Source organism: Microchirus variegatus (assembly GCF_963457635.1).
Source record: "Microchirus variegatus genome assembly, chromosome: 4".
NCBI lineage: Eukaryota > Metazoa > Chordata > Actinopteri > Pleuronectiformes > Soleidae > Microchirus > Microchirus variegatus.
This window is the reverse complement of record NC_139805.1, coordinates 8,905,002-8,932,667: the sequence shown is the minus strand read 5'-3', so window position 1 is coordinate 8,932,667 and position 27,666 is coordinate 8,905,002. Positions and strand designations below refer to the sequence as shown.

Here is a 27,666-nt window from a genome sequence, read left to right as displayed (position 1 = left end):
ATGGAAAAAAAGTATACATTTATCCCATTGCTATCCCATTATCAGAATCAGCATCAAATAGTGATCAATCAATTGAAGAGTTATTTTAATGTAACGACATAGAGATTTGTATAGATTTACAGTGGGAACTCATACTATTTTAGATCCTTTTTGAAACGGGAGGAAAGATGGAAGATTGCTGGAATGATTTGAGATTCAAACAAAATAGAAAAAAAAACAAACAAACAAACATCAACACAAACATACTCCTCTCTTAATACTGTGCTCTGATAAAATGTCGGAAAACCTTTTTTGAAAGCAACACCTCACATGACCAAGTTTCTTGTTTAAAAACCGTACAGTATGAGGCTAAAATAGATTACAGTACTTAAATACAAAAATAGACTCTTGTGAATGTTTGTTCTCTGCTGCAGTCTTCCAGACGGACGGATGTGTGGTATGTGTCCTTAGGTCCCGCGCACTGTACTCCTTCAGTGGCACATCTGAGAGGTCATCTCTTTCTGTAACACACACACACACACACACACACACACACACACACACACAACAGTGAGCCGCAGCAATGAAGGAAACACTTGTTCTCAGTCTGGACCGGATGATGTCTTCTGAAATGGGATGTGGTCACGCGCACAGAGGAACACTGTGATGAAGGATGACACTGGTTGGGGAGCAACAGTCAAATACAACCTGAAGCATGTATTAAAGTCTAGTTAGTAGTCTTTTTTTTAAGAGTGGAGTTTGTTAGGACGGCGCTATTGCAAATGGCCACAAGATCAGAGGACGTCAGAACATCTGCTCATGTATCTCCGGGCTTATGTTCACACTGACCTACTTCAGAGCATGGGACATGTCGCGCGCGCGCACACACACACACACACACAAACAAAGAGAGCATACAGTCTCTAAGCGAGTGCAAAGAACTCATTAACATGAATTAATCAGCACACGCTCAACAATACACTCAATAACAGTGTAGCCGTCAGTCAGAGTTGTGCAGTGGTTTCAACAGCTCCATTTCATTAGACTGTGATATGTGAATGTGATATTCATCCTTTCAGAAAATCTCCAGACTCCAGTGTCTCTTGTTTACATGAATGTTTTCAATAATAGTCAGACACACTCATGTTATTGTGAAATTAATGAATTGTGATTTGAAAGTTGTAGCTTGAGCCTGCCTTACACCAGAGGATTTTCAAATCTGACTTGATTTGAAAAAACGTGGGAGAAACCACAGACAACAAAATTTGAATCCGATTTAACAGACTTGGCATTTAATTAAATGATTTCTTACAGAAACCCATGTGATTTAACATCACTTCAGAATATAAACAGACATTGAGGTGGACTGTAAATGTAGTCAGTTAATAGCTGTAGCTGCGCACAAGGTTTTGTGCTGAGAAACGCAAAAAAACTGTGGATGAAGTCATCAACTTGGCTTGTACAAGTTATGGCCCTAAACAAAAGTATGCCACATCCGTTTCTCAGTCAACTTGCTCTCACTGGGTGTTGTGGGGTTGTGCTCATGCTGATCAGTCTTAAATATCTCCACATGTTTAATACTTACGATTTGAAATCGGGAAGACTGATGATAAAATTACGTGTGTTAACTCCTCAAGCTACAGGATAATTTGGCCAGATAAATATGTTCAAATCATCCTAAAAATCAGAAGGCACCCATGATTGTCCTGGACCGAAATCTGTTGAACTGTGTTCTATAGTGGGGCGGGATTTTACCTGATGCAAAATGTTAATATTTCAGGACACAATCGAAACACTAATCCAATACTTAGCTTATAACGACCCATATTAATTAGGGTCAACCTATCATTAACCCTAACCTATAAGTATGAAGGCATTTGTTGGCAGGAGAATAACACATCTTTTCAGTCACTACGTCACAGCCATCAGCTGTATTTTTATCTGAATTTGTATTTTTAATTCAAAATATGTTTTTGTTTTTGCTACAACTAGTTCAGGGTTTGGGTAAATATCACAAAATCTTTTTACACACAATGTGATTTGTGTTTGCGTGTCCTCTGTGTGACTCACCAGAGGTTCCAGCTCTTTGTGGTCTGTCAGGTTGAACTCAGTGACAAAGTTATAGAAATGCTTGTAGCAGGTATTGACATGAGCCTCGGCACCCATCTGTCTCACACGGTCAAAGTGGTGGATGTAGACGTGGACAAACACGCGGAACAGACGAGACAAAATCTTCTTAGCCACCTGCATGAAGGTCTTAGGGAAGGGAGTACCTGCGGGTCAAACAGATAAACACAAACATAGAGGTCAATCCAGGATGACCTTTGACTCTCTGCCCCACAGAGAGCCTCATTACACATTTGCTCCAATCAAGTGAGTCAATTACAACTTGTTTTACAATAACTAATTCAATGATATTTCAGGAATTTGTTCCAGAGGACAGCAGTGACTCCAGAGGTTGTTTCTATTCATAGCCTACTGTATGTTATGTGACCTATTTTTTTTTTTTTTTTTTTTTTAATCTACTGCTTAGACATTTCTATGGTTAAGTCAGATGTCGAGCCAGTGAACATGCAGTCATGCACAGCACTACAGAGTGACGTAACAGACCACCAAGGTTGCCACGACAGTGAAAGATAAAACAGCAATGTTTACAATCTGTACTATGTGAAGGTAATCTAATAAATGTGGTCTCGCACATTTCATCTCAAATATATTCCAGGTTTTTGATGCCTTCCTGCTTTGTGGGAGGTTTTTGTGACTAATGCTGAAAGGACAGAGGGATTACTCATTAAGGTCAAGGTTAAGGTTAAGAGAAAACACAGACTAGAGCACAGTGTTGTGAGTAATTCTCACCAGTACTTTTAAGTCAGAGTGGAAAAATAAACAATATACTGTACAAACACACACCTTAAGGTGACACTTTGAGTTCTCGTGATATGGGATGGGCACTTAGTTTGTGTCTCTTCAGTGACCAGATAATGACTATAAATTGCTTTATTTATAATTAATGTCACAGCAGCGTACAGCCCTCCTAATTATGTGTGTAGACATTACATGTGAAATGGGTGGTGGCTTGGTTTGCACACAAATGTGTGTGTTCCCTTCCTGACTTTGTACAATGATTGAACCTTAACGTTAGATTTTTGCTGAGATAAACTCAAAACCCAAAAATGGTTGTGATTTTATTCTGTCTTCATAGAAACAAAGTTTTCACACACACACACACACACACACACACACACACACACAATACCTGTGCCTGTAGTACATGTCAGCACTTACCAACATTGGTGGGGAAGATGTTCTCGTTGTTGATTTGTACCTCAATCCAGTCCATGAGCAGACTCATGTATTTGGGGGCCGGCAGCGGAGTCGGCCTCTTGTACTTGTGCTCGTCCTGCCAGCGGTATTCGTACTTGGGCCCGCCAGACATGACGGGGCAGGTTTGATCGGTGCACGAGTCGCTGATGGTGCCGTAGATGAGGTTGATCCGGTTGAAGAAGTCGACGACGTGGACGGCCACCCAGTCGTTGAGGTCCTCGCCGTGGGGCAGCTGCACCGCCTGCTTCAGGTCCAGCCCTGCGTTCAGAGATGCCTGGGCCTTCTTGTGCAGCTCGAAGCGCTGCGTCCCGGGGTCAAATTTACGCTTGGGCCGGAATGTCCTGTCTTTGTTGAAGACTTGTTTCAGGGCCATGGACATGGTTGTATTTGACGGCAACAGCGGGTGGTGATTTGTTTGAACGCTTCAGGTGAATTATTTACTATTCAAATGGAAGCAGTCAGAAGGTTTTGTGTAAACAACCAGAGCAGAGCAGAGCTTTCTTATGTACCCTGTTTCAACGTTTGCTTCAGCTCGATCTGTGATCCTGTGTATGATAAAAACAGAGGAGAGAAAGAGAGCCTTTGGTCAGTAAATGCACATTTTCAACCATAACCCTTACATATGAAGTCCAGGACTGAAAGTAGTCCTGAGTTTGTTGCTCATACTTTGTTGCTTTTCTGATCATTTTTATAGATTAATGAATACATTCAGCATTTAAACATCAGTTAAAGGGACACTGTGTAGTATTTATGTGTTTATATAACCCAAAATCCACTTTTTTATACATATTATGTGCTCCTGCATTGTCTAGTCGCTGTATAATTGTTTTTGTTTTTGTTTCATTTTCGTAGTGTTTCAAAAAGTCATGTAAAATAACATGGTCGCGGGCCACGGTTGCATTGCCACTGTTAGCAGCGAGACGCCATAGCTCGCCCTCTCCCTCACCTCATCTGCTGACAAGGAGAAAGACGACGAGGACGACATTTGACCGGCTGAGGATACCGTAGCGCTCAGGGAAGGGAGGGGGTGAGCAGAGGAGCAGTTCTTTGTTGTAAATTTCAGCTTCTCCTCTAGATGGCACTATAAACTACTTACTTCACCTTTAACTGACTAGTACGTTTTACTAAAACCTCCCATTGAACATGCCATAGGTGAATTTGTTGAAAAATTATCATTTTAAATCAGTTACAATTTTCTGTTCTTCCCTTTTAAATAATTTCTGTTCACTTGTGGTCCACAAAACTAGAAAAGTGAATTGGTTATTCAGGAAAATCGTCAGTAGAAAATACACATTACATGCAGCAACAATAGCATTTATTTCTTGTACAGGCTTGAACTTGCATGCAGGGATGAATGCGGTAAAAGTCTAAGCCCCTTATCCACCTTCCAAAGCTGATAAAAATCTTACATTCACAGAGTTTATCTTATAGTGTTGCGCAACATATTGAGGTCACGATCATGTGCGCAATTTAATTGTTTGCAGTCAACTGATTATCAGAAAAATGCAGTTTAACAGTAAATATGCAATCTACAGTAGAGACAGGACAATATATGATATTATCGCACATTGTGAAAAAAAGCACATGATTTCTTTGTCAAATGGAGCAAAGAAACCAGAAAATATTCACATTTAAGAAGCTGTAAAATCAGGGAACTTGTTTTAATTCTTAAAACAACAGCAACACTGAAACAGATTGATCCATAAGAGTTGACCAATACAATTCATAACAGTTCAATTGTTTCAGCCCTAATTACACTCAGAAAATATTGTTTGTTTGACAACACATTTTTTATTTGCAGTTTCTGATAGAAAAAGTAACATTTGTAAAGTTAGCAATGTATTTTATTAAGTTTTTATAAATCATAATTTTTTTATATATATTAATTTATCCGTTTACTCTGTATCCCTTGGTTTTCAGAAAATGTGTGTAAAATGAGCAGTCAAAATGCTCCACCCATTTCTTTTGAAGAACATATCAAAGAAAGAAAAAACTATATTTAAAAGGCGCAGTGTGTAACATTTACGATATTTCTTTTGGCCGGAATTGAATCAACTTCCCACAAGAATGTTTGCACAAGTGTATAGCTTTAAAAATAAAAATGGTTTAATTTCCTAAAATAAGTATTTTATGTGTATTTTATGCAAGAGGCCGCCATCTTTCTGCAGTTTGAATGGACAAAAAGAGCGTACTACCCAAACGAATGCGAGGCCACTGTAATTTGTTCCAATCTTCTGACTTCTGTCATTAGATATCACTAAAGGCACTTTTCCACAATACAGTTCTAGCATGTCTCAGCTTGACCCAGCTTGGCTCTACTCGGTTTGGTATCAGAAACGTCGTCTTCCATTACTATAGTACCTCCTCAATGTGGGCTGCACAAAACTGTTGTGACGTTGTTTTACACACGACACAAACAAACTAATGACAAGCAAAGCAGTTATTTTTCGGCATACTTAATCAATCGGTTAATTCAAAAGATTAGTTCAGTACTTCCTGCATGACCGGAGAACAGACCGATTTCCGATGAAGTGAAATACGGCAGAACACCAGCCTCCTGTTTTAAACATTGAGATTTTAGATTTTGGGAGATTAATGCATGTTTTCTAGGATTTTCTACATCTACAGTGCGGCATTGTTCTGTTTGATTCTTGTGTCGGACGTCATGCTCATGACTCTTCCAGTGACGATACTCTCTGACCAATCAGTGGCCGGCAGTCTGTTGACATCACATTTAATATCAGTTCAGCTTGCATGAAACCTCTGTAGAGCAGGTTCTAAAAAAAAAGTACCAGGTTCCAGCTACTATCCCAAATGGAAAAAAAACATTAAGCTGAGCCGAGTCGTGCTAGAAGTGTATAGTGCAGACATGGCCAATCTTGCAGGCCAATCGCACGACCCTCGGTCAGATTTGGAACGACCAGCAGCTTCAGTTTTATAATGTATGATTATGATGGCCTGGACAGTGTGTGAAATATGTGAAAGAACAGCAGATTTCTTTCATTCTTTTCACCCTGCTTGGCCTAGATTTGGTTACAATAATTGTGACAATGAAATTAGAATTATTATAAAACAGTGCATTTGTATGTAACTTTTACTGTAAAAAAAAGTCTAAAGGGACCATTGGCCCCCAGAATTATTGGCCCCTTGTTAAAAAAAAAACCTAGGACACCCCTGATTGAATGGAAAAGCACCATAATTCTTCCACTCTTTGCTCCCTTTTTTCCAAAACTATCATAATAATATCTTGAATGGAGTATTTTTAATGTTCATGTTATCGCGTGATCATTTAATAACAATATTGAGGTCATGTGACAACGAATGGATTCAGCATGTGCAAATCTAAAGGTTGTTGAAACTGTAAAACAACAATAGAAGGCATGTTTTTAAAAATCCATTAAACAGGACCTGGATTCCTCCTCTTCCTCGTCATCAGCTCAGGTAAACGACAAGTCTGAGCAGAGAGGCAGCGCCAACATGAAACACCACTCATTTCCTATTTCAGACAATAAACCCGCCGTGAAACCGACACTCTGCGCAATGACAATAAAAGCAAGTACAGAACTCAACGACACACTTTATTCACTCCTTCATCGCGGAGCAAACGCTTTCAGTCGTTTTTAGTCGCATTTTTCCGCGATGAGAGTTGTAGAGATTAACACGGCGGGGCACATGACGACTGTACCAAGTTTATTCGTGACGTTACAGTGACTAGCTAACACGGGCGGACTTGTTGCTTCCTAAAACAGCTCAAAAACACGGACAGGACGCGACATATGCACTCAATTCGGTGTTCATTCGCGCCACATGTGAAATAAAACCGTTTGAACACTGTAATTGAAGCGGGCGGGCGGTCGAAAGGTGATGAAACGGCACAGTTGAAAGCCACTTTACCCCCAACTTACTTGTTCCGCCTTCCTGTTCCGTTAGTTTCCCTCGATGTTTTATCGACAGTTGTCTGGTCGCGGATCAACAGCTTTGCGTCGACAACACGCACACTCTACATTATGGACACATGGTGCGATTATGTTGTAGAATTTCTGATAAAACCGATAAAACACGCCACTTTAATAAAGAAACTAACCACTGACTCCTCCCTACGCAACGAAAAGTACACCAAAGTCGAGCTAGAGGAAGTAACGCCAGCTTCCGGTGGGGACTTTCAAAATAATACAAACGTTTGCCGATATCCGCCATGTGCAGTTGTATATTTTCAGACAGGGGAGAGCAGTTGTTTTAATTAGTTGCACAGTTTTCTTACGAAAGAAAAGTAACGCTTTCACAGCATAGGTGTCGTTTATTCAGGCTTCCTTCTTATCCAGAACAACCGGTGATGAGATGATGATGCAGAATGAGACTCTGTGACACAAGACTTTTCACCAAACAAAGAGATCTTTATTCTGTTACAAGTCAAGTGTCAATTCCAAGCGCTGCAGATCACTTGGGAGAGCTCCAGCCAAATTCCCAAAAAGCTCTAACTGTCCCTGAGCAAAGACCACACTTATTAGAGGTTACCTGCTCCTCCTCCTATACATCACCCTATGTCCTTATCAGTTATTCAACCCTCCGTCTCCCTTAGGGAGCACATCAAAGGACAAATGCCAGGACAAATGCTTGACCTATACATCCACTTTATGGTCAACCGAAGATCAAAGAAGGCAATGCTCAGATATAGCCTGCAAGCCCCCGTCGTAAACTTTATTACAGGGCAGCACTGTGAACCCAGTTACAGTGTATGTGGACACAGACTTATAGTATACATATTCACTGTGTTAAAGACACTTCATAGGCAAAGCTATTGCTCTGGGAGTAACTTGAGTAAACTGCTAACAACTGGGCTAATGCTATGATTAGTTTGATTTGAACACAGTGAACACTAGTGTGTGTTTTCACTAGTGGGGGTGACTACTTTGGTCAGAGGATCTCAGCTCTTGACCCATACTGGGATTTGAACCAGCAACTCTCCAGTTACAAACCCAATTCCCTTCCACTTTGCCAATGAGCATGCCAGGATTACTAATACAAGGTGAAATTTGCACCCTCTCTCTTAAAATTGCATGTGAAATATCAATATATCAAATATCAATGTGAATTATGGCCAATAAACCTAAGGAAAATTAATTTTAGGCCATATCACCCAGCCCTAGTATTAAGGCATTTAGTATTTTATTGATTTTTATTTTTTCAAATATGTAGGTCATCTCCAACTGTATCATTTGAGAGCCACTGCTGTCAACTACAGTAGATCCATTGGTGGAGCCATATGTACCTTATATGGAGAGAGAGGGAGGAAAAAAACAAACTTAACTATACCTTTAAAGGCAGGATTTATTATAAAACAAAACCCCAGAGTCTCATAGACTGAAGGACAAACAGTGTAAGCATTGTTGTGTTTTCTTTTTCTTCTGTTTTTCAATCACTGTACCTCTTGCCCAGATGCTTCTGAACATTTTTTAATGTGTCCATATTTTCACTTTCACAGTCATTTCTTATTGATTAACTGAATGCATTACATACAAGTCTTTTCACACACAGATGGTTCCTCATGTGAAAAGTTTAGGCCTTTATTTTGAAAACTCATTAACTCAGTCTTGTGTTGCAGTTGCTGTTGCCTGGCAGCTCAAACATATTCTTCCTTTCAGCTATTTCCATTTATTGTCCAACACATCATTTTGAACAACAATACATCATGTACTGATAGGGAAACTAAAGTCGACTCAGTGATTTAATGTTTTCTCGCCTGTAAATTTTACTTTTACATACATATAATGTATGTTTCAACTCAAACTGCCTCTTAAAAACACAAGTTTTTTACACCAATTATTATAAAACACCTCATAGGTGGCAATAATCCTCACCAAAACACTATGAAAGACTTTTATTTCTGCAAGAACATACAAAATACCTGAATATTAGTTTGATCATTAATGTGACGACATTGACTCTTACATTCAAACCACAACAGACAGACAGAGATCCTCCTTACATGGCTGATACACTGAAGGTCATCATAAAAATGCACATATATTGTCACTGAGGCCTGCTTAGCTGTGTTGGGACTGTAGTCGAAGCCGGTCAGTGTGCACTAATCATAAAAAGCTCTTTGTTTTGGTTGTTTAATGGCCAGTTGAACGGACGCTTTGTGCACCACTGGAACAGAACATGGCTTGTTTCTGTCTACTCGACAGGCCCAGCAGCTGCTGCAGCTCCCTCAAGCTTGGCCTTGTTCGATAGGGAGTAATGGTACGACCTCATGGACTCTTCCACCTTCTTGAAATCGGGGCGATCTTCATGCCTAGTGGGAGAGGAAGGCCCAAAGCAGTCGTTAGAAAGGTTGTGATGACAGTGCGTTTGCATGCATGTTAAAAGTCCCATTTTAGTCGGACTAAGACATTAACACGTTAGTCCAACTAAAATCGACCTAATCTTAGTCAGACTAACACACCTGGATAATGCAATTCATAGTCTGATTATGCCTACATGTATACACTTGTCGGACTGAAATTGTACTTAGAAGGAGACGACGTATAAACTGCAGTACTGTTGTCGGAAATCATACAGCTCCTTCGCATGTATACTTGGACTCAGCAAGTTGTCCAATTGACTGTCTTAGTTGGACTACGACTTTAGGTTGATTAAACTGAAACTGTAAACTGTTAATGCACTGATTGTCATATGACATGGTAAACTATTTAGCTATGAGCCCCTGCCATTTGTTACGCATATCTAAACGTCTAAATATGGCAAAGTCAAATGTTATGCTAATGATAACCTCTTATATGTTGACATTGCCTTTGCTTCAAATCAGGCATTCTGCTGGTCACAGTCTGCTTTTGACAACCTCCAAACCTCTCTTATCAATTGAATACTTATTCTAACCTTGTCATGACATTGTAATAATCAAATTTGATCACTGGAATTGATCAGAGTAGATTGTCTTTCCAAATATACAGTATACCTTGCTCAAAAACGAACCAGTCACTCTTTAACTAGAGCTAAGCTTGTTTCTGCTTATTGTCCTAAAACATAAAAGTATGTATCCATGGGATGATCTACTATATAAGACAACAACAAACAAACATATACATATGCATATATCTGATCATTAGTTTCTCACTTGTATGTCCAGCACTCCTTCATCAGCTCATATACTCTCTCAGGACATGCTGCCGGACAGTCCATGCGACTCCCACTTTCAATGAACCGTATCACCTCTGGTCCTTTCAATTTCTAGACAAAGTTGGAAAAGACGTAGAGTTGTAAGGTGGCGGTCATGACCAAAAACTGGTTTTGCACTAGAGTGAATATAGTACCTTGTAAGGCTTCCCTCCGTAGGAAAAGGCCTCCCACATGGTGATACCAAAACTCCACACATCACTTTTACTGGAGAATTTGTGGAAGTTTATACACTCTGGAGCGTACCATTTCAGTGGCCACTTACCTCCACTGCGCGCCTGTATGACACAAGGTGTTTGACAATAAGCATATTTATTCAAAATTTGAGCCAGAAAATCTTACAAGGGAAAAGGGGATTGTTCCAAAAGTGAGGCGAGGTGGGCCATATGTGTGTTTTTTGTGGAAAATGAGCCAAACATATCAGCCCCCTAAAAAAATCTGCATTTTATATTGGCCACCAGCTACACCGATTTCCAAAGGAAACACTTTTTCAGAATGCGTGTCACTTTGGCCTGTAGCAAGGCTGAAAGAAAACGTGTACCTTGTAGTAGTTGTTGTCTGCTCCCAGGGCCTTGGAGAGCCCAAAATCACTAATTTTGGCGAATTGTTGGTTGACCAGCAGAACGTTACGAGCTGCTAAATCTCTGTGCACAAAGTTCTTCTCCTCCAGATACTTCATCCCCATCGACACCTGGTGCATCAGGTTGACAAGGTTCTCTGGGCTCACGTTGTCCCTGTGGGATGAGAGAAGAAAAGCAGTTTCTTTCATTTTCCTTGTACTAAAATAAATCTTCCTGATGCACATCAGTGATGTGAGCCAGTGTATTGTATTGACTCTCTTGAATAATCTTTGTTGATTTTTGTAGTTCTTTGTGGCTCTTTTGCTTCTGTTTGGCATCATATCTTTATGGCCACTGTGTTTGTGTTTAGTTTGACAGACGCTGTCATTCTGTCTTGGCCTCTGGGCGTCTGAACCATTTTTGTATTGTGTCTAAACTGAAATTAAGATAAAATGTATGTAAGATGCTCCTCATCAGTCTTGATTTGAATTATGCAAAAACTACTGAGTCAATTTGCACAGACTTGGTGAAGAATGAGGCCTGAGCCAGAGGACGACACGTTCTGATCATTTGTTTGACCTTGGAAAAGGTATGTGTTAACGTTAATGTAATGTTAACGTGTTAATGTTAACAAATGTGTCATATTAACGCAAAACCATATTATAAAAACATAATAATAGTAATTCCTTTTAACCCACTGCACCTTGTATGTGTAAATGTACCTGGCAATAAATACTGATTCTGATTCTACTGTTTTTGATATAATAATGTGTCTACGTTTACTCAGCCTCACTTATTGCCGCTGAGGAATTTGTTGAGAGGTCCAGCAGAGGCCATCTCCATGACCAGCATCAGATTCTCAGCATTGCAGAGGCCCAGGATTCGTACAATGAAGGGGTTGCTCAGCTGGTACATGATCTCTGCTTCCCTCATCATCTCCTCCTTCACCAGCTTCTCGTTCTCATTCTTCAGCACTTTGACGGCCACGTCTACCTGACCTCTGGATACACAAATAAAAAACATTTGCTTGTGTAATGCACATACATAAATCATACATATAAGCTGCATGTTGTTTGTTTAAAGGTTTTGCAGACTCACGAGTCAGTCTTCAGGACTCCCTTCTTGACACTGCCAAAGTTTCCGGCACCGAGCTCCACTTCATCCATCAGCAGCTGACTCCTTTTGATGTTAAATCTCTTCACGTCGTTGGGGTCGTGGTACGGGTTGAACTCATCGCAGTCCATGGGCAGAACTTCACGACCCATGGGCAGAGCTTCACGACCCATGGGCATAGCAGGCGCTTGTGTGGAATCTGCTGCAACAGCTGTATAGTGAAGGTACAAACCAGCATGTTTAAATGTTATACTTGTAAGGCACTTTAATGCCTCCACTACTCAACACATCCATCTATCTATCTATCTATCTATCTATCTATCTATCTATCTATCTATCTATCTATCTATCTATCTATCTATCTATCTATCTATCTATCTATCTATCTATCTATCTATCTATCTATCTATCTATCTATCTATCTATCTATCTATCTATCTATCTATCTATCTATCTATCTATCTATCTATCTATCTATCTATCTATTCTATCTATCTATCGATTATGAAAACCACGCTTTATAGTATTTATATTATAATTTATATAAACATATATTATTATTATTATTATGATGATATTATATTATTCATAAATATAATTAATAACATATAAAGAAGAAAATAATGAGTACCTCCTCCACCTACACTATTAAATTGGCACTTTTTTTTTATATATTACAGTTGCTTTGGTGCTTTTCTGTAATATAATGTTATAAAACAGCAGAGAACTGTATGAAAGCAACTGATGCATGTCCAAAAGCATTAGCAATTTGTTCAGAGGAAGGAGAAATTGCTACTATGATGTGCACAAATGACTAAATGTTGTGGAGGTTGAACTAATAGTTATGAGAATTTTCATTCTGATCTGAGAAAAGCACCAAAGCGACTGCGAAAAACTGTAATATTACTACACTGTAATATAACACATTTAAATTAGGGGGGGAACAAATCTGCTTTCATTCATAAACTGGATCAGTGATGTAGAAACTGGTTTTAACTGACTGCATTTCAGGGGACTGACCTCTAGGTGCCGGTGTGTATCCATTTGCACCAGGCCGCCTCTGAAAGTAAGACAGTTAAACAAATCTCAGCCAGTGAAAAAACAGAAGAAAAGAAGAAAGAAAGAAGAAAAAAAACTATTGCTGCCTTAAACAGTGCAGGATGTTGTCTATACTCACATTTCCAGGAAGACTGGGTGTCTCTGCATGGTCATGAGACACAGTAAGAGTTACATGAACAAATCAAGCAAATAAATTCAATCATTTAAATAATGAATAAGGTGAAATAATGTGAAATAATAACAGAGGGTGTTCAGTACTTCCAGCAGGTTTGCCATTAAGACAAGCCTCTCCAAGAACATTCACCAGGCCGTCAGGTTTCATCTTCAGGTATTCAACCAGCTGGTGGCATTTAAATTAAGCATTTAATTCAGAAAAGGTCATTAGAGCAACATAAATAATGTCTCAAAGGTAAAGGAAATAAGGGTCTACCTGCCAGACGGTGTCAAACTTTGTTCCCTCTGGCATCGAGAATTTCCCTGATTTTTCTTGGAGAATCTGATAGTGGTAGACGGTTTTCCCATACATCATGGAGAGAGCAAAGGAACCAGACTCCTCTCTTTCTCTTACTCTGAACACAAAACAGTTGTACTTGTGAATTAAAAAAACCAAAACAACACATTTTAGAAACAGTAGATCTGCAGAGGTCGTTCATAAAATAGAGTCAACATCACTTTGAGGAACTTACAGAAACTTTCCGTCTGGTTGTGCTCCAGAGTAAAGCCGCCTCTCGCCTTCCTGCCGGGTGATTTTCCCATGATACCAGGGCATCCTCTCGTGGGCCGTAGTGGCGATCAGCTTCTCCAGCTGAGGAGCTTGACTGATGATGGCCTGCTCCATGGATTCCCCCTAAAGCCAAAAAACAGAAAGTCAGACGCACACATCTCAGACTGTACGAAGATGTATTACTGTATATTAAATTGCTATTCAATTATCAAATGTGCGACAGCAAGCTTTGTTCATCTGGTTAATGGTATACCTTCATATATTAGGCAATACTCAGACTACCTACATTTGTAAGTTAATTTCACTGAGGTGCTGATCTGTACACCTTCCATTCACAAGATCATTTGTTGCTTTCTGTTCTATTTGCCTGTACTGAACTGGGTAAACGGGCTTTTGTCCATTCTGTACCTTTTTGCATGGAATATGTTGCAGAAAGACTGGAAACTAACTTGAGTTCATTTCATTGAACGCTTTCAAACCCAGGCTGAGAGTTTGTGAGGCCGACACTCATAACGTGCTTGTAAATTCACTCTGTAGTCTATTCACATTTGTAACCGCAGCTCATCTGTAAGACCCTCTTTGGGTTTCAAATGAGACTGAAGTAAAAATGAGATCACTGTAAAAAAAAAAGTAAAAGTACCATTGTTACCACCTAAAATAATTCATTAAAGGTGAACGTTCTGCATGCAGAACCCAGCTTGAGCAAAAGTACAGAAAAACAGTCAGAAATCTGACTTTTTGTTTTGATGTTGTGTAGATTGAATCACATACATCCCATCTCATGTTTTCACTGGAGCGACTCGTCTATTCTGATTATGCAAATAAGAGATTGATTCTGAAGAGTGACATCACTGGGTATATATTTTTTTAAATGTCATTTTCACCCACAACCCACAACCTTCGAGTTGACTAGTGTTGACTAGTGACATTTCTGCACTGCACACAGGAAGTGATTTGTTTTATGTCAAGACAGACAGAGGCAACAGCACCACTGCGCTAGTAAAGCAAGACGACTTTAAACGAATATGACTGGAAACACAAAGAAGCACCCATGAGAGATTTCAGAATAAAATTGTGTTGCTCAAAAAAGTAAATCAGCAGTTTTAAACCCTTTCTCCCAGTCAGGTCTGATAGTTTTGCTTGGAAGCGCCCATTTTTTACATGAAAGACACCGTTATTTGTTTTGATTTGATTTGTAAAGTTATACACAGTATTAGCAATACAATTGAATTAAAGGCTTATATTTAAAAGTTCTACAGAGAGCAGAGCCTCACCTCCAGGTTCCAGGTCTGCCTCACGTACTCTCTCAGCATGTTTTCTCTCAGGCTGTCAAAGACCCCGGGTCGTATTGGTGTATCAGGAGGCCGCAGGCAGGGTTTCCTCAGCATGCACACCAGCCCATCAGGGTCTTTGCTGTAGAACTCACAGAGCTCTGCGGGCCCACAGTGAGGCTTCCCTCCTGTGATGCAGTAAGTGCCGTTGAGCTGTTTCTCTATGGGGTAGTGGTGAAACTCCAGGTTCCACACAATTGAGAGGACGTAGCCTCCCAGACTTCGGAGACACTGTCGAAGCAAAAAGAGGCCGTCGGACATCCCGGCCAGTTTCAGATTCTGCTCGGCGTCAGAGCGACCGATGCTGCCGTAGAAGAACGGCAGCTCAGCTGCAGGGTCAGTGGACATGGTAAGACTTCAAGGTCGGAATTTGGCTCCTGAGTCCTGATGTAGATGGTGGAGAGGAACCAGAGAAAATTATCATTATTTCAACAAGTAATAAAGTAGAGCAGAATATGAGCGGGACACACAATTAAATCTAGTCTGTGACCTCAATCCTGTCAACATTCTTTGTACAAGCAGCCTTCACTTCACCTTCACCAAATTACAGTTATGGAAACGCAACAAACTTAAGTGACACAGATTTTTACAAACAGACTCACCTCCTTTTCTTTTCTAGATAATGTACAGATTGGTGTTTATGTTCAGGTCTGTGGGCTCTACACAGACGAGCTGCAAGGAATCATATGCCTGGAAGAGATATTTCACAAGCAGCACCCCACACTCGGAGACTGCACAAAGTTTTGCACATGAACACACTGGTGACAAAAGCCACAACAGGAAGTCGCAGGCCGCCCTCGCAGCCTCCTTTTCTCCAGCATCTCTCTTTTCAGCTGAGCAGGTGCTTTTCAGTTGCAGAATATTCCATCTGCTTTAGAAAGTACGCAAGTTTTCCTTTCGTCAGAGGAAAACTTTGGGAGCGTTGACATTACTGTGTTGTCAGATTAACAGCTGCGTACTGGAGCGCGAGAGTGAGAGTATGAAGATTAAAATCGAGGCAGATTCTAGCAATCAGGTGACAGCAGGCGGAAAAAAATGCCTGATGTAGGTCAAAAGAGAAATCTACAGTGAGCATGAACTGATAACACTCTCAGCTCAGTAGAATGTTATTTTTTTGCACCTGTCCCAACATTTGAACTAGTGACCCCTCAGTTACAAGCACAATTCCTTTCCTCTTGGCCATGGGCTGCCCACGGGCATACTTGCGTACTTGAGGTGATTTATGCCTATTGCAAACTATGTGTCAATCAATCAAATGTACAATAATATGAAGTTGAATGATCATTCAATCACACTATGCAAAAACCTCACCTTCCTGGCTACGCTGCCCACACCCACAGTGGACAGGCAAGCATCTGCCACAAGAGACCACTTCAAACTGTTCTCACCACAACAAAAGGCTCGCAGACCCTACACTGTGGACAAACCGACACCACACGTGTCTGCAGACAAGTGAAGACAATCTGTGTTTTCAGAATTAACAATGCCAAACCTTAAAAAAAGGCTCTGTACCCCTCTCAAAAACATTTTGACTAGAGGAGAAGAAGAAGAACAACGAGGGTGTGCAGTGGAGATGTGTTGACCTCTAAAGCAGAGAAGTAGAGGACTGCTGGTGTGGATTGAATTAATAGCTGTACATTTGTTATAAGTTACTCTAGACAGGAAAGCAAAGAAATTCAGCAAAGGCGTTTCCTCTTATCCTGTTATAATTCTCCACTGCTTTCACTTCACCGTAAAATGAAACCAGTAGGTTGAATGTTTATGAAACAACTAAAAGTGTGACACTTATGTACACGCATGGTTTGAATTACGGGGGAAGTGAAGACACGAGCTCCCCTGAAAGCCTGTTTTGAGACACTCAGAGGGAGCTCAATCTGAAACATCGGCCATTTTTCTGTCACAGGTTACAGACTTTGATTCTCCGTACAATGACATTCCTGAAATAAATGTTTCCACTGATAAACCTAATGTTATTCCTGCTCCTACAACTTTTTTTAATGCTACGTTTCCTCTTCACTGAGTTGGCACAGTCGCTGTATTAGAGAGAGAGAGAAAGCTGAAAGTCAACTTTACTTCTGAAGTTTTCATCTTGATAGAAGACCTAGTTACCTAAGGCCTGTTATTATTGTTGTTATTTGTCTTAAATTTAAATCCCCAGTAAATACTGAGCATCATAGATCCTGTAGTGATCATGCAGAGTTTAACAACAAACCCTCCTAAAGCACCACGACAACAGTATTAGCTGCAATGCTGTTTTATTTATGACGCGGCCACGCTAACCAAAATATTGACAGTTTTCCAACATCGGCCGAGGCCAATTCTCAGCACATCTCATGTTCTTTTCAAAACAGGATTTTTTTATGTCTCTTCTTCCTTTACAGTATATCACGAAGCACAGAAGCACAGAGGGAAGAGAGATGAGGTGACACCTCATGCTGCAGTTACCGAAAGCAGTTTTGAACCCACATGTTTTTTAACACTGAGCATGAAAGATTCGTTAAAAGGCACAAACCGACTGACAGTGTTCTGCTGCACAAATCCTTCCACTCTGCATAAAAGATAGGAGTGAAAGGAAAATGAGAAAATGAGCTGTTGCAGAATAAATAGATAAAGATCCAGTGAGCAGCGGAAAATAGTCCTGGTTGGTGTAAGTGAAGTGTGCCAAAATCTACAAACTAGAGAAGGTGATTTTTCTAATTTCTTCGGTCATCTGAGTCACCGTAGGTGTAAATGAAATATCATCATCAGGAGAAAGATAAATAGCTCTCTAAAAGTGGGACAAAACAAGCACTCATAGTTACCGGAGTTTTGCTTCTCTGGTTATTCTCTGAACAGTTGTGCTTTCTGTAGTTTATTTGATTCCAAACAAAACTCTCTCTAACAGCAACTACACAAGATCATCAGGTAGGCTTTTGGGAAGGATTAGTACCAAATTTACCAAAGAAAACTACAATATTCTGTCATTGTATTGATAAGAAAGGCGGTGAAACCTGATGACGATGTCAGTAGTTTTGCAGGTTTCCGTTCAGATAAATATGTGTTCTGATAGCAGCACTGGATGATGATCAAATTGAATGATCATCGTTATGGAAGGTTTTTTTTCCACTAAAATTCGCAGGACTCTTCCTCTGGGAATAATGAATGTACAGCTATTAAGTCAATACATTTGGCCAAACATGACTGGTATGACTAAAAACAGAATTTCCTAACTTTGTAATATGATCCGTGTCAGTTGTAGTTACTGCCCACGATTATCATTTGTGGGTAGAAAAGTGTGAACACTGTTCAGTGGTGAATTAACAACCATTTTGAGCAGATGTTGAGGCCCCAGACCTCCACATTAACTCACTATTGGCGTCAGCTCACCTCTACCATGGAGCTTATGTGTTTGGCCACAAATGTATGTTTGTCTGTTTTTTTTGTCTGTTAATGATTTTGTCTGTTTGTGAGCAGCATAACTCAAAAAGTCAGGGGCAGATTTGGATGAGCTCTTCTGAGGATGTTGGTCATGACCCAAGAAAGGCATTATTCCATTTTGGTTGTGATCCAGATCCTGTTGTGGATTCAGGATTTTGCTTTTCAACAGTCATTAACCTTTGTGAGATATTGGAGTGTGCTGATACTGTGCAGAAGTTTGCTCTTTCTGTGCTCTCACAAGTTACTGTTTGTTCCCTATAGCTTAAGTTAGGGGTCTCAAACCCACAGCCCACGTGCCACACGCGGCCCTCCAGTCAATGTCCTGCGGCCCTACATAATATATTAGCTTATATATCTTATATATATTTAATTACACTTAAGCTTGTCTAGTGTTTTCTTTATAATGGTCTACCTGTTATTTTGATTTAATATTTTGATTCTGCCTGTTTTTGTTATTTATGGATACATTTTGCATAATAAATATGATCTTTTTGGTTTCACTTTTACTTTGAAATAGTGTGAAATATCATCCTAAATATTTTTTAATTTCAAAATCAAGATGGATTATCAGGATATGGTTCACTTCACTGACCCCTGCCCTAAGGTTAAAATGTTTTAGATTGTTTTTAATTGTCTCATGAACAGATATAAAAAAGAAACATTAATTTCTTAGCTAATCATTTCAGCTGCACAGTACTGTTTGGTTTCTGGGTGACCAGGAAAAAAAATAGTAAGGATGATGAATAGAAAACTAAGTGTCTGTCTCATAATAGTCAAAATGAGTGGTTCAGCAAAACAAATATAAAACCAAATATTATCCTAAAACCTCTAGATTTCAAATGAATGTCTCACTAATCACAGTCTGTTATAGACGGAGGATTATGTCTTTGAAGTGAACGACACACTTCATGTTATTCTGCCTCTGGACAGGCCATAATTATCATTTGAATTCCTATCTCCCAGAACGCAAGGAAACTCAAACATCTTACTTTGTCGGCATATCTCAACAAACAATACATGATCCCTAAATAATAAGGGATTCTTTTCCCCCACAAAAATAGTCTTCAAATCAACTGAAGGCATAGGAGGATATCAGATCAGAGGCCTAAACGCTCCAGACTGAGCATTAATTTCTTGCACCGTTGGAAACAGTTGACATTCAAGTAAACACTTTTGAAGGTTATGACTCATGTGCTATCATTTCAAGCTTAAAAAAAAAAGAATAAAAAAAGAGCCTTGCTGAGGCTAAATACCAATTTTTTATTACTACTTGAATAAATCCTGTATGTCATGGGCTGAGAATAATAATAAATACTTGTTTTATTTCTGATAATAAATAAAAAAATGTCTGTGGTAAATTAAAAAAGTAAATTTTATTCATATAAATCTGCCTTCTGTTGGGCAGACCAATTTTGTAGATTTTGTAGGGATTAAAAATATATCCAAAGTCATTTTAAGAGACGCGATCAAACACACAGACACCCATTTTAGGTGTTCTATTCCAAGCAAAATGACGGCAGCTATTTGTAATCTTTTTGTATGTAATCTTTACTTTTGTAAGTCAGAGCAACTTGTTACAGCAGCGCACATTTTGAAATGCTGCTTCAATTTACCAGACACGCATTTGATAATGATACATATCACAGATTACTCCAGATTAAAATAATTCAAGTTCTGTCTCTTGAGGATGTAGGTGTAAAATGAAATAAAAGTAGTGTGAGGAGCAACAATGACACAAAGTCACAACAACAAAGTCAATGTCAAGCCGAAAATCATTTGAACAGCAGCTTCTCCAGACTGTCTTTTAATCTAATCTGTAATATTTGTGATCTCCCAGTTTAAAGTGTGTTTGTTGTTATTAAATATAATTGAAGAAACTGTACTCACTGCTAAACAGAGCGATGCTGTTGCGTCGAAGACAAAGTTTTTATCCGTCGATCTGACACCGGTGTCAACGTGCTGTCTGTGGTGGTTAGTGTCTGAGAAACACACACACACACACACACACACACACACACACACACACACACACACACACACACACACACACACACACACACACACACACACACACACACACACACACACACACACACTTGTATATTTTGAAATACTGGTTGGCCCATCAGCACAACCTGGTTCTGTCCAAAGATAACAGCATCCACCTGCCACTACTTTACATTATGTAAATAAACATCAAATAAACATAATTATTTATCATTAAAAAAATCTAGTAATGTTTAATTTTGTCTGTCTTTCTATGTGTTTTCAGACTAACCACCATGATAACAACACGTGTGCAACACACACACACACACACACATACACACACACACCCACACACACACACACCCACACACACACACACACACACACACACACACACACACACACACACACACACACACACACACACACACACACACACACACACACACACACACACTCTCCACCTCAACAGTAACAGCTGCTTCCTCTGAGTTGCACATCAGGCAGCCAATGAGCAGGAGCTCACTGAATCAAGTTAGATTAGATCTGGAATTTTAAAAAACTTAGAGGAAAACTTGTGCCTTCAAAATAAAAATCCTCAATATCTAGGGGTACACAGGTACACAGGACACAAGTGTCAGGAGTGACACCAGGTGTTCAGTCCTCTGCAAACCTTGGTTGTCTGAGTTTCTGTTGCCTTTTTTATCATTTCAAACCTGTCTGGTCATTCTTCTCTCTGACCTTTGGCATCAACAAAGTATTCTCTACCACCAACAAGGACTGCTGATCAATTCTGAGCATTCTCTATATGTTCTGGACGGGATTGAGTGTGGAAATCCCAGTAGCTCACCAGTCTGTGATATACTCAGACTCAGATCTCTGGCACCAACTACCATGCTACGTTCAAATAAAATCACCTTCCTTCTTCTATGCTATCTTTGAACTGCCATGTGATTGGCTGATGAGATATTTGTATTATTCGGTCAAACAGGCATACCTAATAATGTGGTCAGTAGGTGTTTGTTTTCGTTCCATTTGGCGAGTAGATGATACTCTCCAAAGTCCACGACAAGTTTGATCAGAAGGCCATGCTTGCCTTTGCAGTAAGAAGACCCGGGTTCATGACCTGGTTGGAACAAGGGCCTTTCTGACGGGAGTTTGCATGTTCTCCCCGTGTGCATGGGTTTTCTACGGCTTTCTCTGGTTTTTTTCGCCCACAGTCCAAAAACAAATTGGACCTTCTAAATTGACTGTAGGTGTGAGAGTGGATGGTTTTCTTTATGTGGCCCCGTGACGGACTGGCAACCTGTGTCACAGAGACTCAGGAATAATGTTCATATAACAAACTGAACTCACCAACAACCAACAGTACAGACAAAATATTTGCATTAAAGCGAGACCGGAAGGCCCCGCTGTTTTTTTGGTGTGTATCTGCGTCATTACCTAGTTTATGAAGCCCTGAAGTTTCGAAACAAACAGTTCAGCCACTGCTGAGAACACTGTGTTTATTGTAATCTCGGGGCTCAACGAGATCTCTGAAAATCCCGTAACAGTTACGTAAACACCGGTTCTGCAGAATAGGCGATCGTCCTGCTCCGGGCACTAGTCCGGGCACATACGGTTGCGTACATTGAACCGCAGAAGAAGAATAACGTCCGTTGTGGAGGTGTTTCACAAGCGTCAGTGTCTTCTGACTCTGGGTCTGACTCCGGGTCAAAGTCAAAAAAGGGACTGCGGCGGAGAGTCGGAAGAAGCTATTTTTAAACACTGTTAAAACAATGTTTTGATCATGAGGAGCAGTGCATCCACCATTCCAGAGGGGGGAGCTGCGCTTCTGAGAGCGGGTGTGCTGATTATACTGGCCAATCACAAGACTCTGTCTTCTGGGGGTGAAAGTTCACTCTGAAACATCGCGGCTGACGAACAGCGTCAGAAAAGAGGATTTCAATCGGCTCGTTTACAGCAACTAGGAAGTTTTTGATCATAAAAAAAAGTTAATATATGTAAGTAGACCTCCATAACTAACATATGTGCAACAGGACCACGCTATGTGACCTTTAAAAAAATTCTTTTGCAGACTGCATATCATGTTTATGTTTTAAAATCATGTTTTTGCATTTGACGCCACCTACCGGTATCTTCCAATCATTGCAGTCAGTAGAGTCTCAGCTGCCGAGCAACCACAGGTTGCCAGTTACGTCAGAAAACGAAAGATAAAAGACCTCAGTATTTTGAATTTGAATGTAGTAACCCGTTTTTTTTCTTACATATGGCACCTTTAAATGTACTCTGCGCAATGTACACTTGGTTTACAGAGGCGGCCATCTTGTGCCACCATGTTTCTACAGCAGCCCCGAAAGGATGTGTATTTTGCATTTTGAAGCAGAAGCGTCAGACTATGAAGAATGCCAACATAAACCTGACGCATATGGAGAAGGAAAATTAAACTAAAAATTAAGGAGATTGGAGAGACTTTTATTTTGAAATCCATACCCGGAAATGTAGTCATTGCAGTGTGTCTAAATTGACAGACATCTGTAGCGCTTTGGTTCTGGAAGTGGACGAAGTGGATTCTCCTCCTCCTCCTCCTCCTCCTCCTCCTCTCGGCTGTGCTTCTCCACCGCCGCTGCTGTCGCTGCTGCTGCTGCTGCTCCTGAGGACAGACACTCTCACTGCGGCGGAAACTTCTGCCAGGAGACGCGGGAAGGTAGGTCACCGACCCCGGCTACTCTCTGTGCTTTTTCATGCACAGCTGTGGAGGTAAACGGTGCTCGCTGTCGTGATGCTGCCAAGAAAAGCCTGTGATTGTAAGATCAGTTGCAGGCTCGTTCCTCCAGAAAGTCTCCTGGAGACACTTTGAATGTCGCCTTTATTTAGAGGTTTTTTTTTTCTCATTGTGGAATCACAGTGTGGGTCATGCTTTGCAACAATATGGAATGAATCAATGTTGTCGTTTGTTGTCTGTTCAGTATTCAACATCATTTGTCCCAGTGGAGACTGAACCATTCTTCTCTCCTCAAGAGCTGATGACAGGGCAGAGTGTGTGTTTGTCTCCTCAAGGACCCTTTTCTGCCATAAACACTCACCTTGTCAGGACCAGTTGTCCTCATGGAGACCAAAACCTGGTCCTAGTGAGTCAGAACCTCGAGATTAATGTTGGGAATTAAGTGCATCAGGTTAAGTCTCGTTTTCAAAATGAATGGAAGTCACGGTAGTGTGCAAACCTGCATGTGTGTGTAGGATTGTGCTCATTTGGTGCCTCTTTAGGACCTTTTCTAGCATACCCACTGACCTTGCCAGGACCAGTAGTCCCCATGGAGATCAAAACCGGGTCCTAATGAAGCAGAACCTAATTATTGAGGAACTGGTTGTATTTGAATTGTTGTTATTTTAAGGTTAGGGTTAGTTATTAACTGGTCAGACAGTTAGGGATACCCCTGTGTTTCAGCTTGTGGTGGAGCAACTACCTTCAATTACAGGTGTTTAGATAAGACGTGCATGCCGAATCTTCAAGTTTAAGTGCTGCATCTGCATCGTCTTTGAGTAATTTCATTCTGTAGAGTTTAATATTTGACTTAACGTCTGGTTAATTCCATCTAAAATGTATTGGCCTATCGCTGTATTTAGCTGGATGGAGGTAACAGATACAGCTATCAACAACAGTTGGCATTATGAAACATAACACAAGGCCAGGTATACCTGTACTGACAGCAAGAATCATCAAAACTGGATGTTTAAACTGGACTGACAGCATCATTGGTCACTGCTCAGTAACGGTGCCAATGTCAATTTGCTATTCTGGATCGATGCACCCTTATTCTGCAAACATATGCATTAAACTACTGTTTTAAGGTGGGTTACAGACACAGAGAGAGGAGATTTAGAACCAACTTTAAAAAAGTAAATTCAAGCAGCTGGCAGTCGTCGCGTTTCAAGCAACAGAGCCAAACTGTCGCGTTCAAGCATCGTCTCAGATGTGACCGCTTGCTACTTTTTCTTCGTCTCGTGTGTATTTTTAGTGTTTTGGACTGTTTGGACGCCGCACAGCAGATAAAAACTGCACATTAATGATTATGATAAAAGACAGAGGGGAAAAAAACCCACCTCTCCACCAGCACCATCTATGCTCTGCTCCCAGTGCTGCTGCTGCTGCTGCTGCTGCTGCTGCTGCTGCTGCTGCTGCTGTTGCTGCTGCTGCTGCTGCTGCTGGCTGACTCACATCATGTCGAGTCAGCTCTCTTCCTCACTAAATATTGTTTCAGACTTGAGAGGCACATTTTCAGAGTTAAGGGGAGCACATCCGAGGTTCTCCAGCCTGTTTACGTTCCCACTTTTCATCTGCTCACTGTTTATTTGGGGAAATAGAGAAAGGAATGCCTGCCTCTCTCTCTCTTTTTGTACCAGACAGAACGTTTAGTCTGCGATATATCCCACAGTTCTTTGTGTTATTTCTATCACCTGTTAAGGATTTCAAGTGGAGATCCGTGTAAAACGTTTTTTTTTTTCCCCGGCCGGTGCTGCTGAGGTAGACAGAATTACATCTGACTGGTCACATTTGTCTCACTGGCCTCGTGGTCCCGTTAGGAAAGAGAAGCCGGGTTTCATGAAATGATGAACTGAACCTAAAGCCCATTCAAGAGCTACTCCCTGATCAAAGTGCAGGGAGAGATGGAGAGGGAGTGAGCGTGAAGGAGCGGGGGAGTGCTCTACTCCAAGCTAAGCTGAGGGACACTTAGCATCTGTTTGCTCCACACAGACTTCACTTTGAGCCGGTCATATGGCTTTGATTAGTGTGCTAGTTTTCGGATTGCTCCACTCTCCCTGGCAACAGTTGGAGACAAGGACAGCATAGTTAGCTCCAGTCTTTAAAGGAAAATAAAAAAACTCCCCGTGCATCCTTCTCGCTGCGTGCACAGCAACAATCGACGGCCGCTCGCTCGAAGATGACAAGAAAAAAATGATGTGTCAGAAAAGCGTCTGGGTCCACGTCAGGACATGATTACACTGCAGATTTGGCCCACACTTAAATTCCCACCTAATTATCCTGAGCTGTGCACTTTTTCCCCTCTCTCTTCTTATAACAACAACCTCTTTCTCTTGCCCTCCTCCTTTTCTATTCTCCAAATTGTGATTGCGTTGGAAATTGTATGGCTCGGTCTCTCTCTTGGCTGTGTTTGTGAAGCTTCAGTCCTGTGCAAAAGTCTCAGTCCACCTCTAGCTTTGTTGTTTTTGTGTCTGTCAGATTAATTCAGAGTGTGACTCAGAAGTTGATCTTTGTATATTAGCAAACTGTCAATTAGCTTAACTCAGATTTTTCTTGAATAAACCCGATGCAATGGAGCCTTTTTTTTCACAGCAGATATTTGTCGGCATGAAATCGCAGAACAAACACAGGTTTTACCAATAACAATAATTAGGGTGCTTAAGAGAGCCAGGGCCGTGCTCTTGTTCAAGTGGAAGTGTAGTTCACACTAAATACTCAACACTTCAACCTATATAAGCCTCTATTATCCTGAAAATATTGCATTTCCTGATTTTTCTGGACTCTTCCCAATAAAGTGATTGATAAATAATGAGACTGTATGGTCATTAAAGCATTGCTAAGACAACAAAAATAATGGTTTGCCCTAAGTCTATTGCACAGCACAGCATCATATGCTCGATAACCGAAGCTCGTCCAAGCCAAACACTGCACAGAGAATTGGTGTGTGTGTGTGTGTGTGCTCTCTTGGCCTGCTGACAAACACACGTATTTTATTTCTGCAAAAGTGATACAGCCCAGAGGGAAGGTTTTTCACAGCAGACCATGGAAGATGTACAACACCATCACCTCAGTGAGACAGTTCACTCTTCATTTACCCGCATGTATGTGTGCTTTAAGATGGAGCACTAATTTACCAAGAAATAAGTTGGTGTGTGAATCTTTTGAACGCTGTCCACAAATCTGTTTAAGCTGGAGCACCAAGGGGCGTCATTTTTTTTTTTTTGGGGGGGGGGGGGGGTTCTGCTCACTCCCCTTGTTCTCTTGTTTAAATAAACAAGGGGTAATGAAAAGCACTTGATATCAAGCAGCAAGTTTAATAACCCCTCAATAAATCGAGTGCGGGAGCAGAAGTAATGAAAATGGAGGGGAGTTTGGCTGGTGCAGGAAATGACTGAGAGAAAGCCTGAGGGAGGGGAAGAGAGAAAAACTTTCAGTTGTTCCACGTATGAGCTGCAACAGCACAAAGACCCCTCAGTGTTTTAGCCAGGTTCTTCTTTTACTGTACCTCCTTATTGCTGTTTGAAAATGAAATTACAAGCACATTAGTGCTTTTCCCCCCCAACTCATTAGCCCACTCAGGTTCAGGTTATTAACACTTAAGAAAAAAAAGGCTGTACCAGCTGGCTCGAGCAGTTTAAACTCTCACTGTCTCTCTTTCATTCCCTGCGGACCTTGCACTCGTCTTTCTATCTCCTCCTCTGCTTTTCAGGAGGCAACTTGTTCACCCCCTTGCTCTCGTCACCAAAAAGTTTCCCATCTGCTTCCGATTAACTTTGGCTGCAGTTGGTTTGCCGCCAGCCATCTGGGCCAGTGTGGCGTCTCCGCTCACTCCTCTCGCCCCAGTCTGCTCTGAGGGAGGGATGCAGGGGAGAGAGGGGAGCCAGGGACATGATGAGGGAACTGGGTGGGCACGCTTGACAGGAGGTGGATAGCAAAGGGTTGAGTTTTAGTTGAGACAAAATCCAAACTGAAGACAGAGAAGGGAACCCATGCAAATGTCCTGCTATGTTTCTATAAAGGGCACTGTGGGTCAGAGGAAGGCATTTTTCCATTGCTATATAAAGGAGACTTGCTCCGTGTTGGTCTCTAAGTTTAAAGAAATGAACTCAAACTTAAATAGTGCACAATTACAAAGTGCAGTTGGTTTATTTATGTCTATGGACAGTCCAAAAAAAAGTTGTACATGAACAAAAGTCTGTGGTGTTTGTCCAGCTGAACTGTGAGGATCAT

General features: G+C 40.8%; 2 protein-coding genes across 2 annotated transcripts; both read right to left on the bottom strand.

Moving 5' to 3' along the window:
- Positions 1–366: 366 nt before the first annotated feature.
- On the bottom strand, positions 367–7,386 carry mob3a (MOB kinase activator 3A). Its single transcript, XM_083888739.1, has 4 exons — positions 7,209–7,386; positions 3,265–3,848; positions 2,050–2,252; positions 367–500 (listed from the first exon to the last, which is right to left on the bottom strand). The coding sequence occupies exons 2-4, from the start codon at positions 3,680–3,682 to the stop codon at positions 471–473; spliced, it is 651 nt and encodes a 216-aa protein (XP_083744865.1). The 5' UTR covers positions 3,683–3,848; positions 7,209–7,386; the 3' UTR covers positions 367–470.
- A 1,942-nt stretch (positions 7,387–9,328) lies between these two features.
- Positions 9,329–15,614, bottom strand: zap70 (zeta chain of T cell receptor associated protein kinase 70; the record flags this gene model as incomplete). Its single annotated transcript, XM_083888655.1, has 10 exons — positions 9,329–9,598; positions 10,421–10,533; positions 10,617–10,757; positions 11,021–11,213; positions 11,833–12,039; positions 12,138–12,363; positions 13,470–13,551; positions 13,642–13,780; positions 13,898–14,058; positions 15,210–15,614. The coding sequence occupies 10 exons, from the start codon at positions 15,612–15,614 to the stop codon at positions 9,481–9,483; spliced, it is 1,785 nt and encodes a 594-aa protein (XP_083744781.1). The 3' UTR covers positions 9,329–9,480.
- Positions 15,615–27,666: the final 12,052 nt, after the last annotated feature.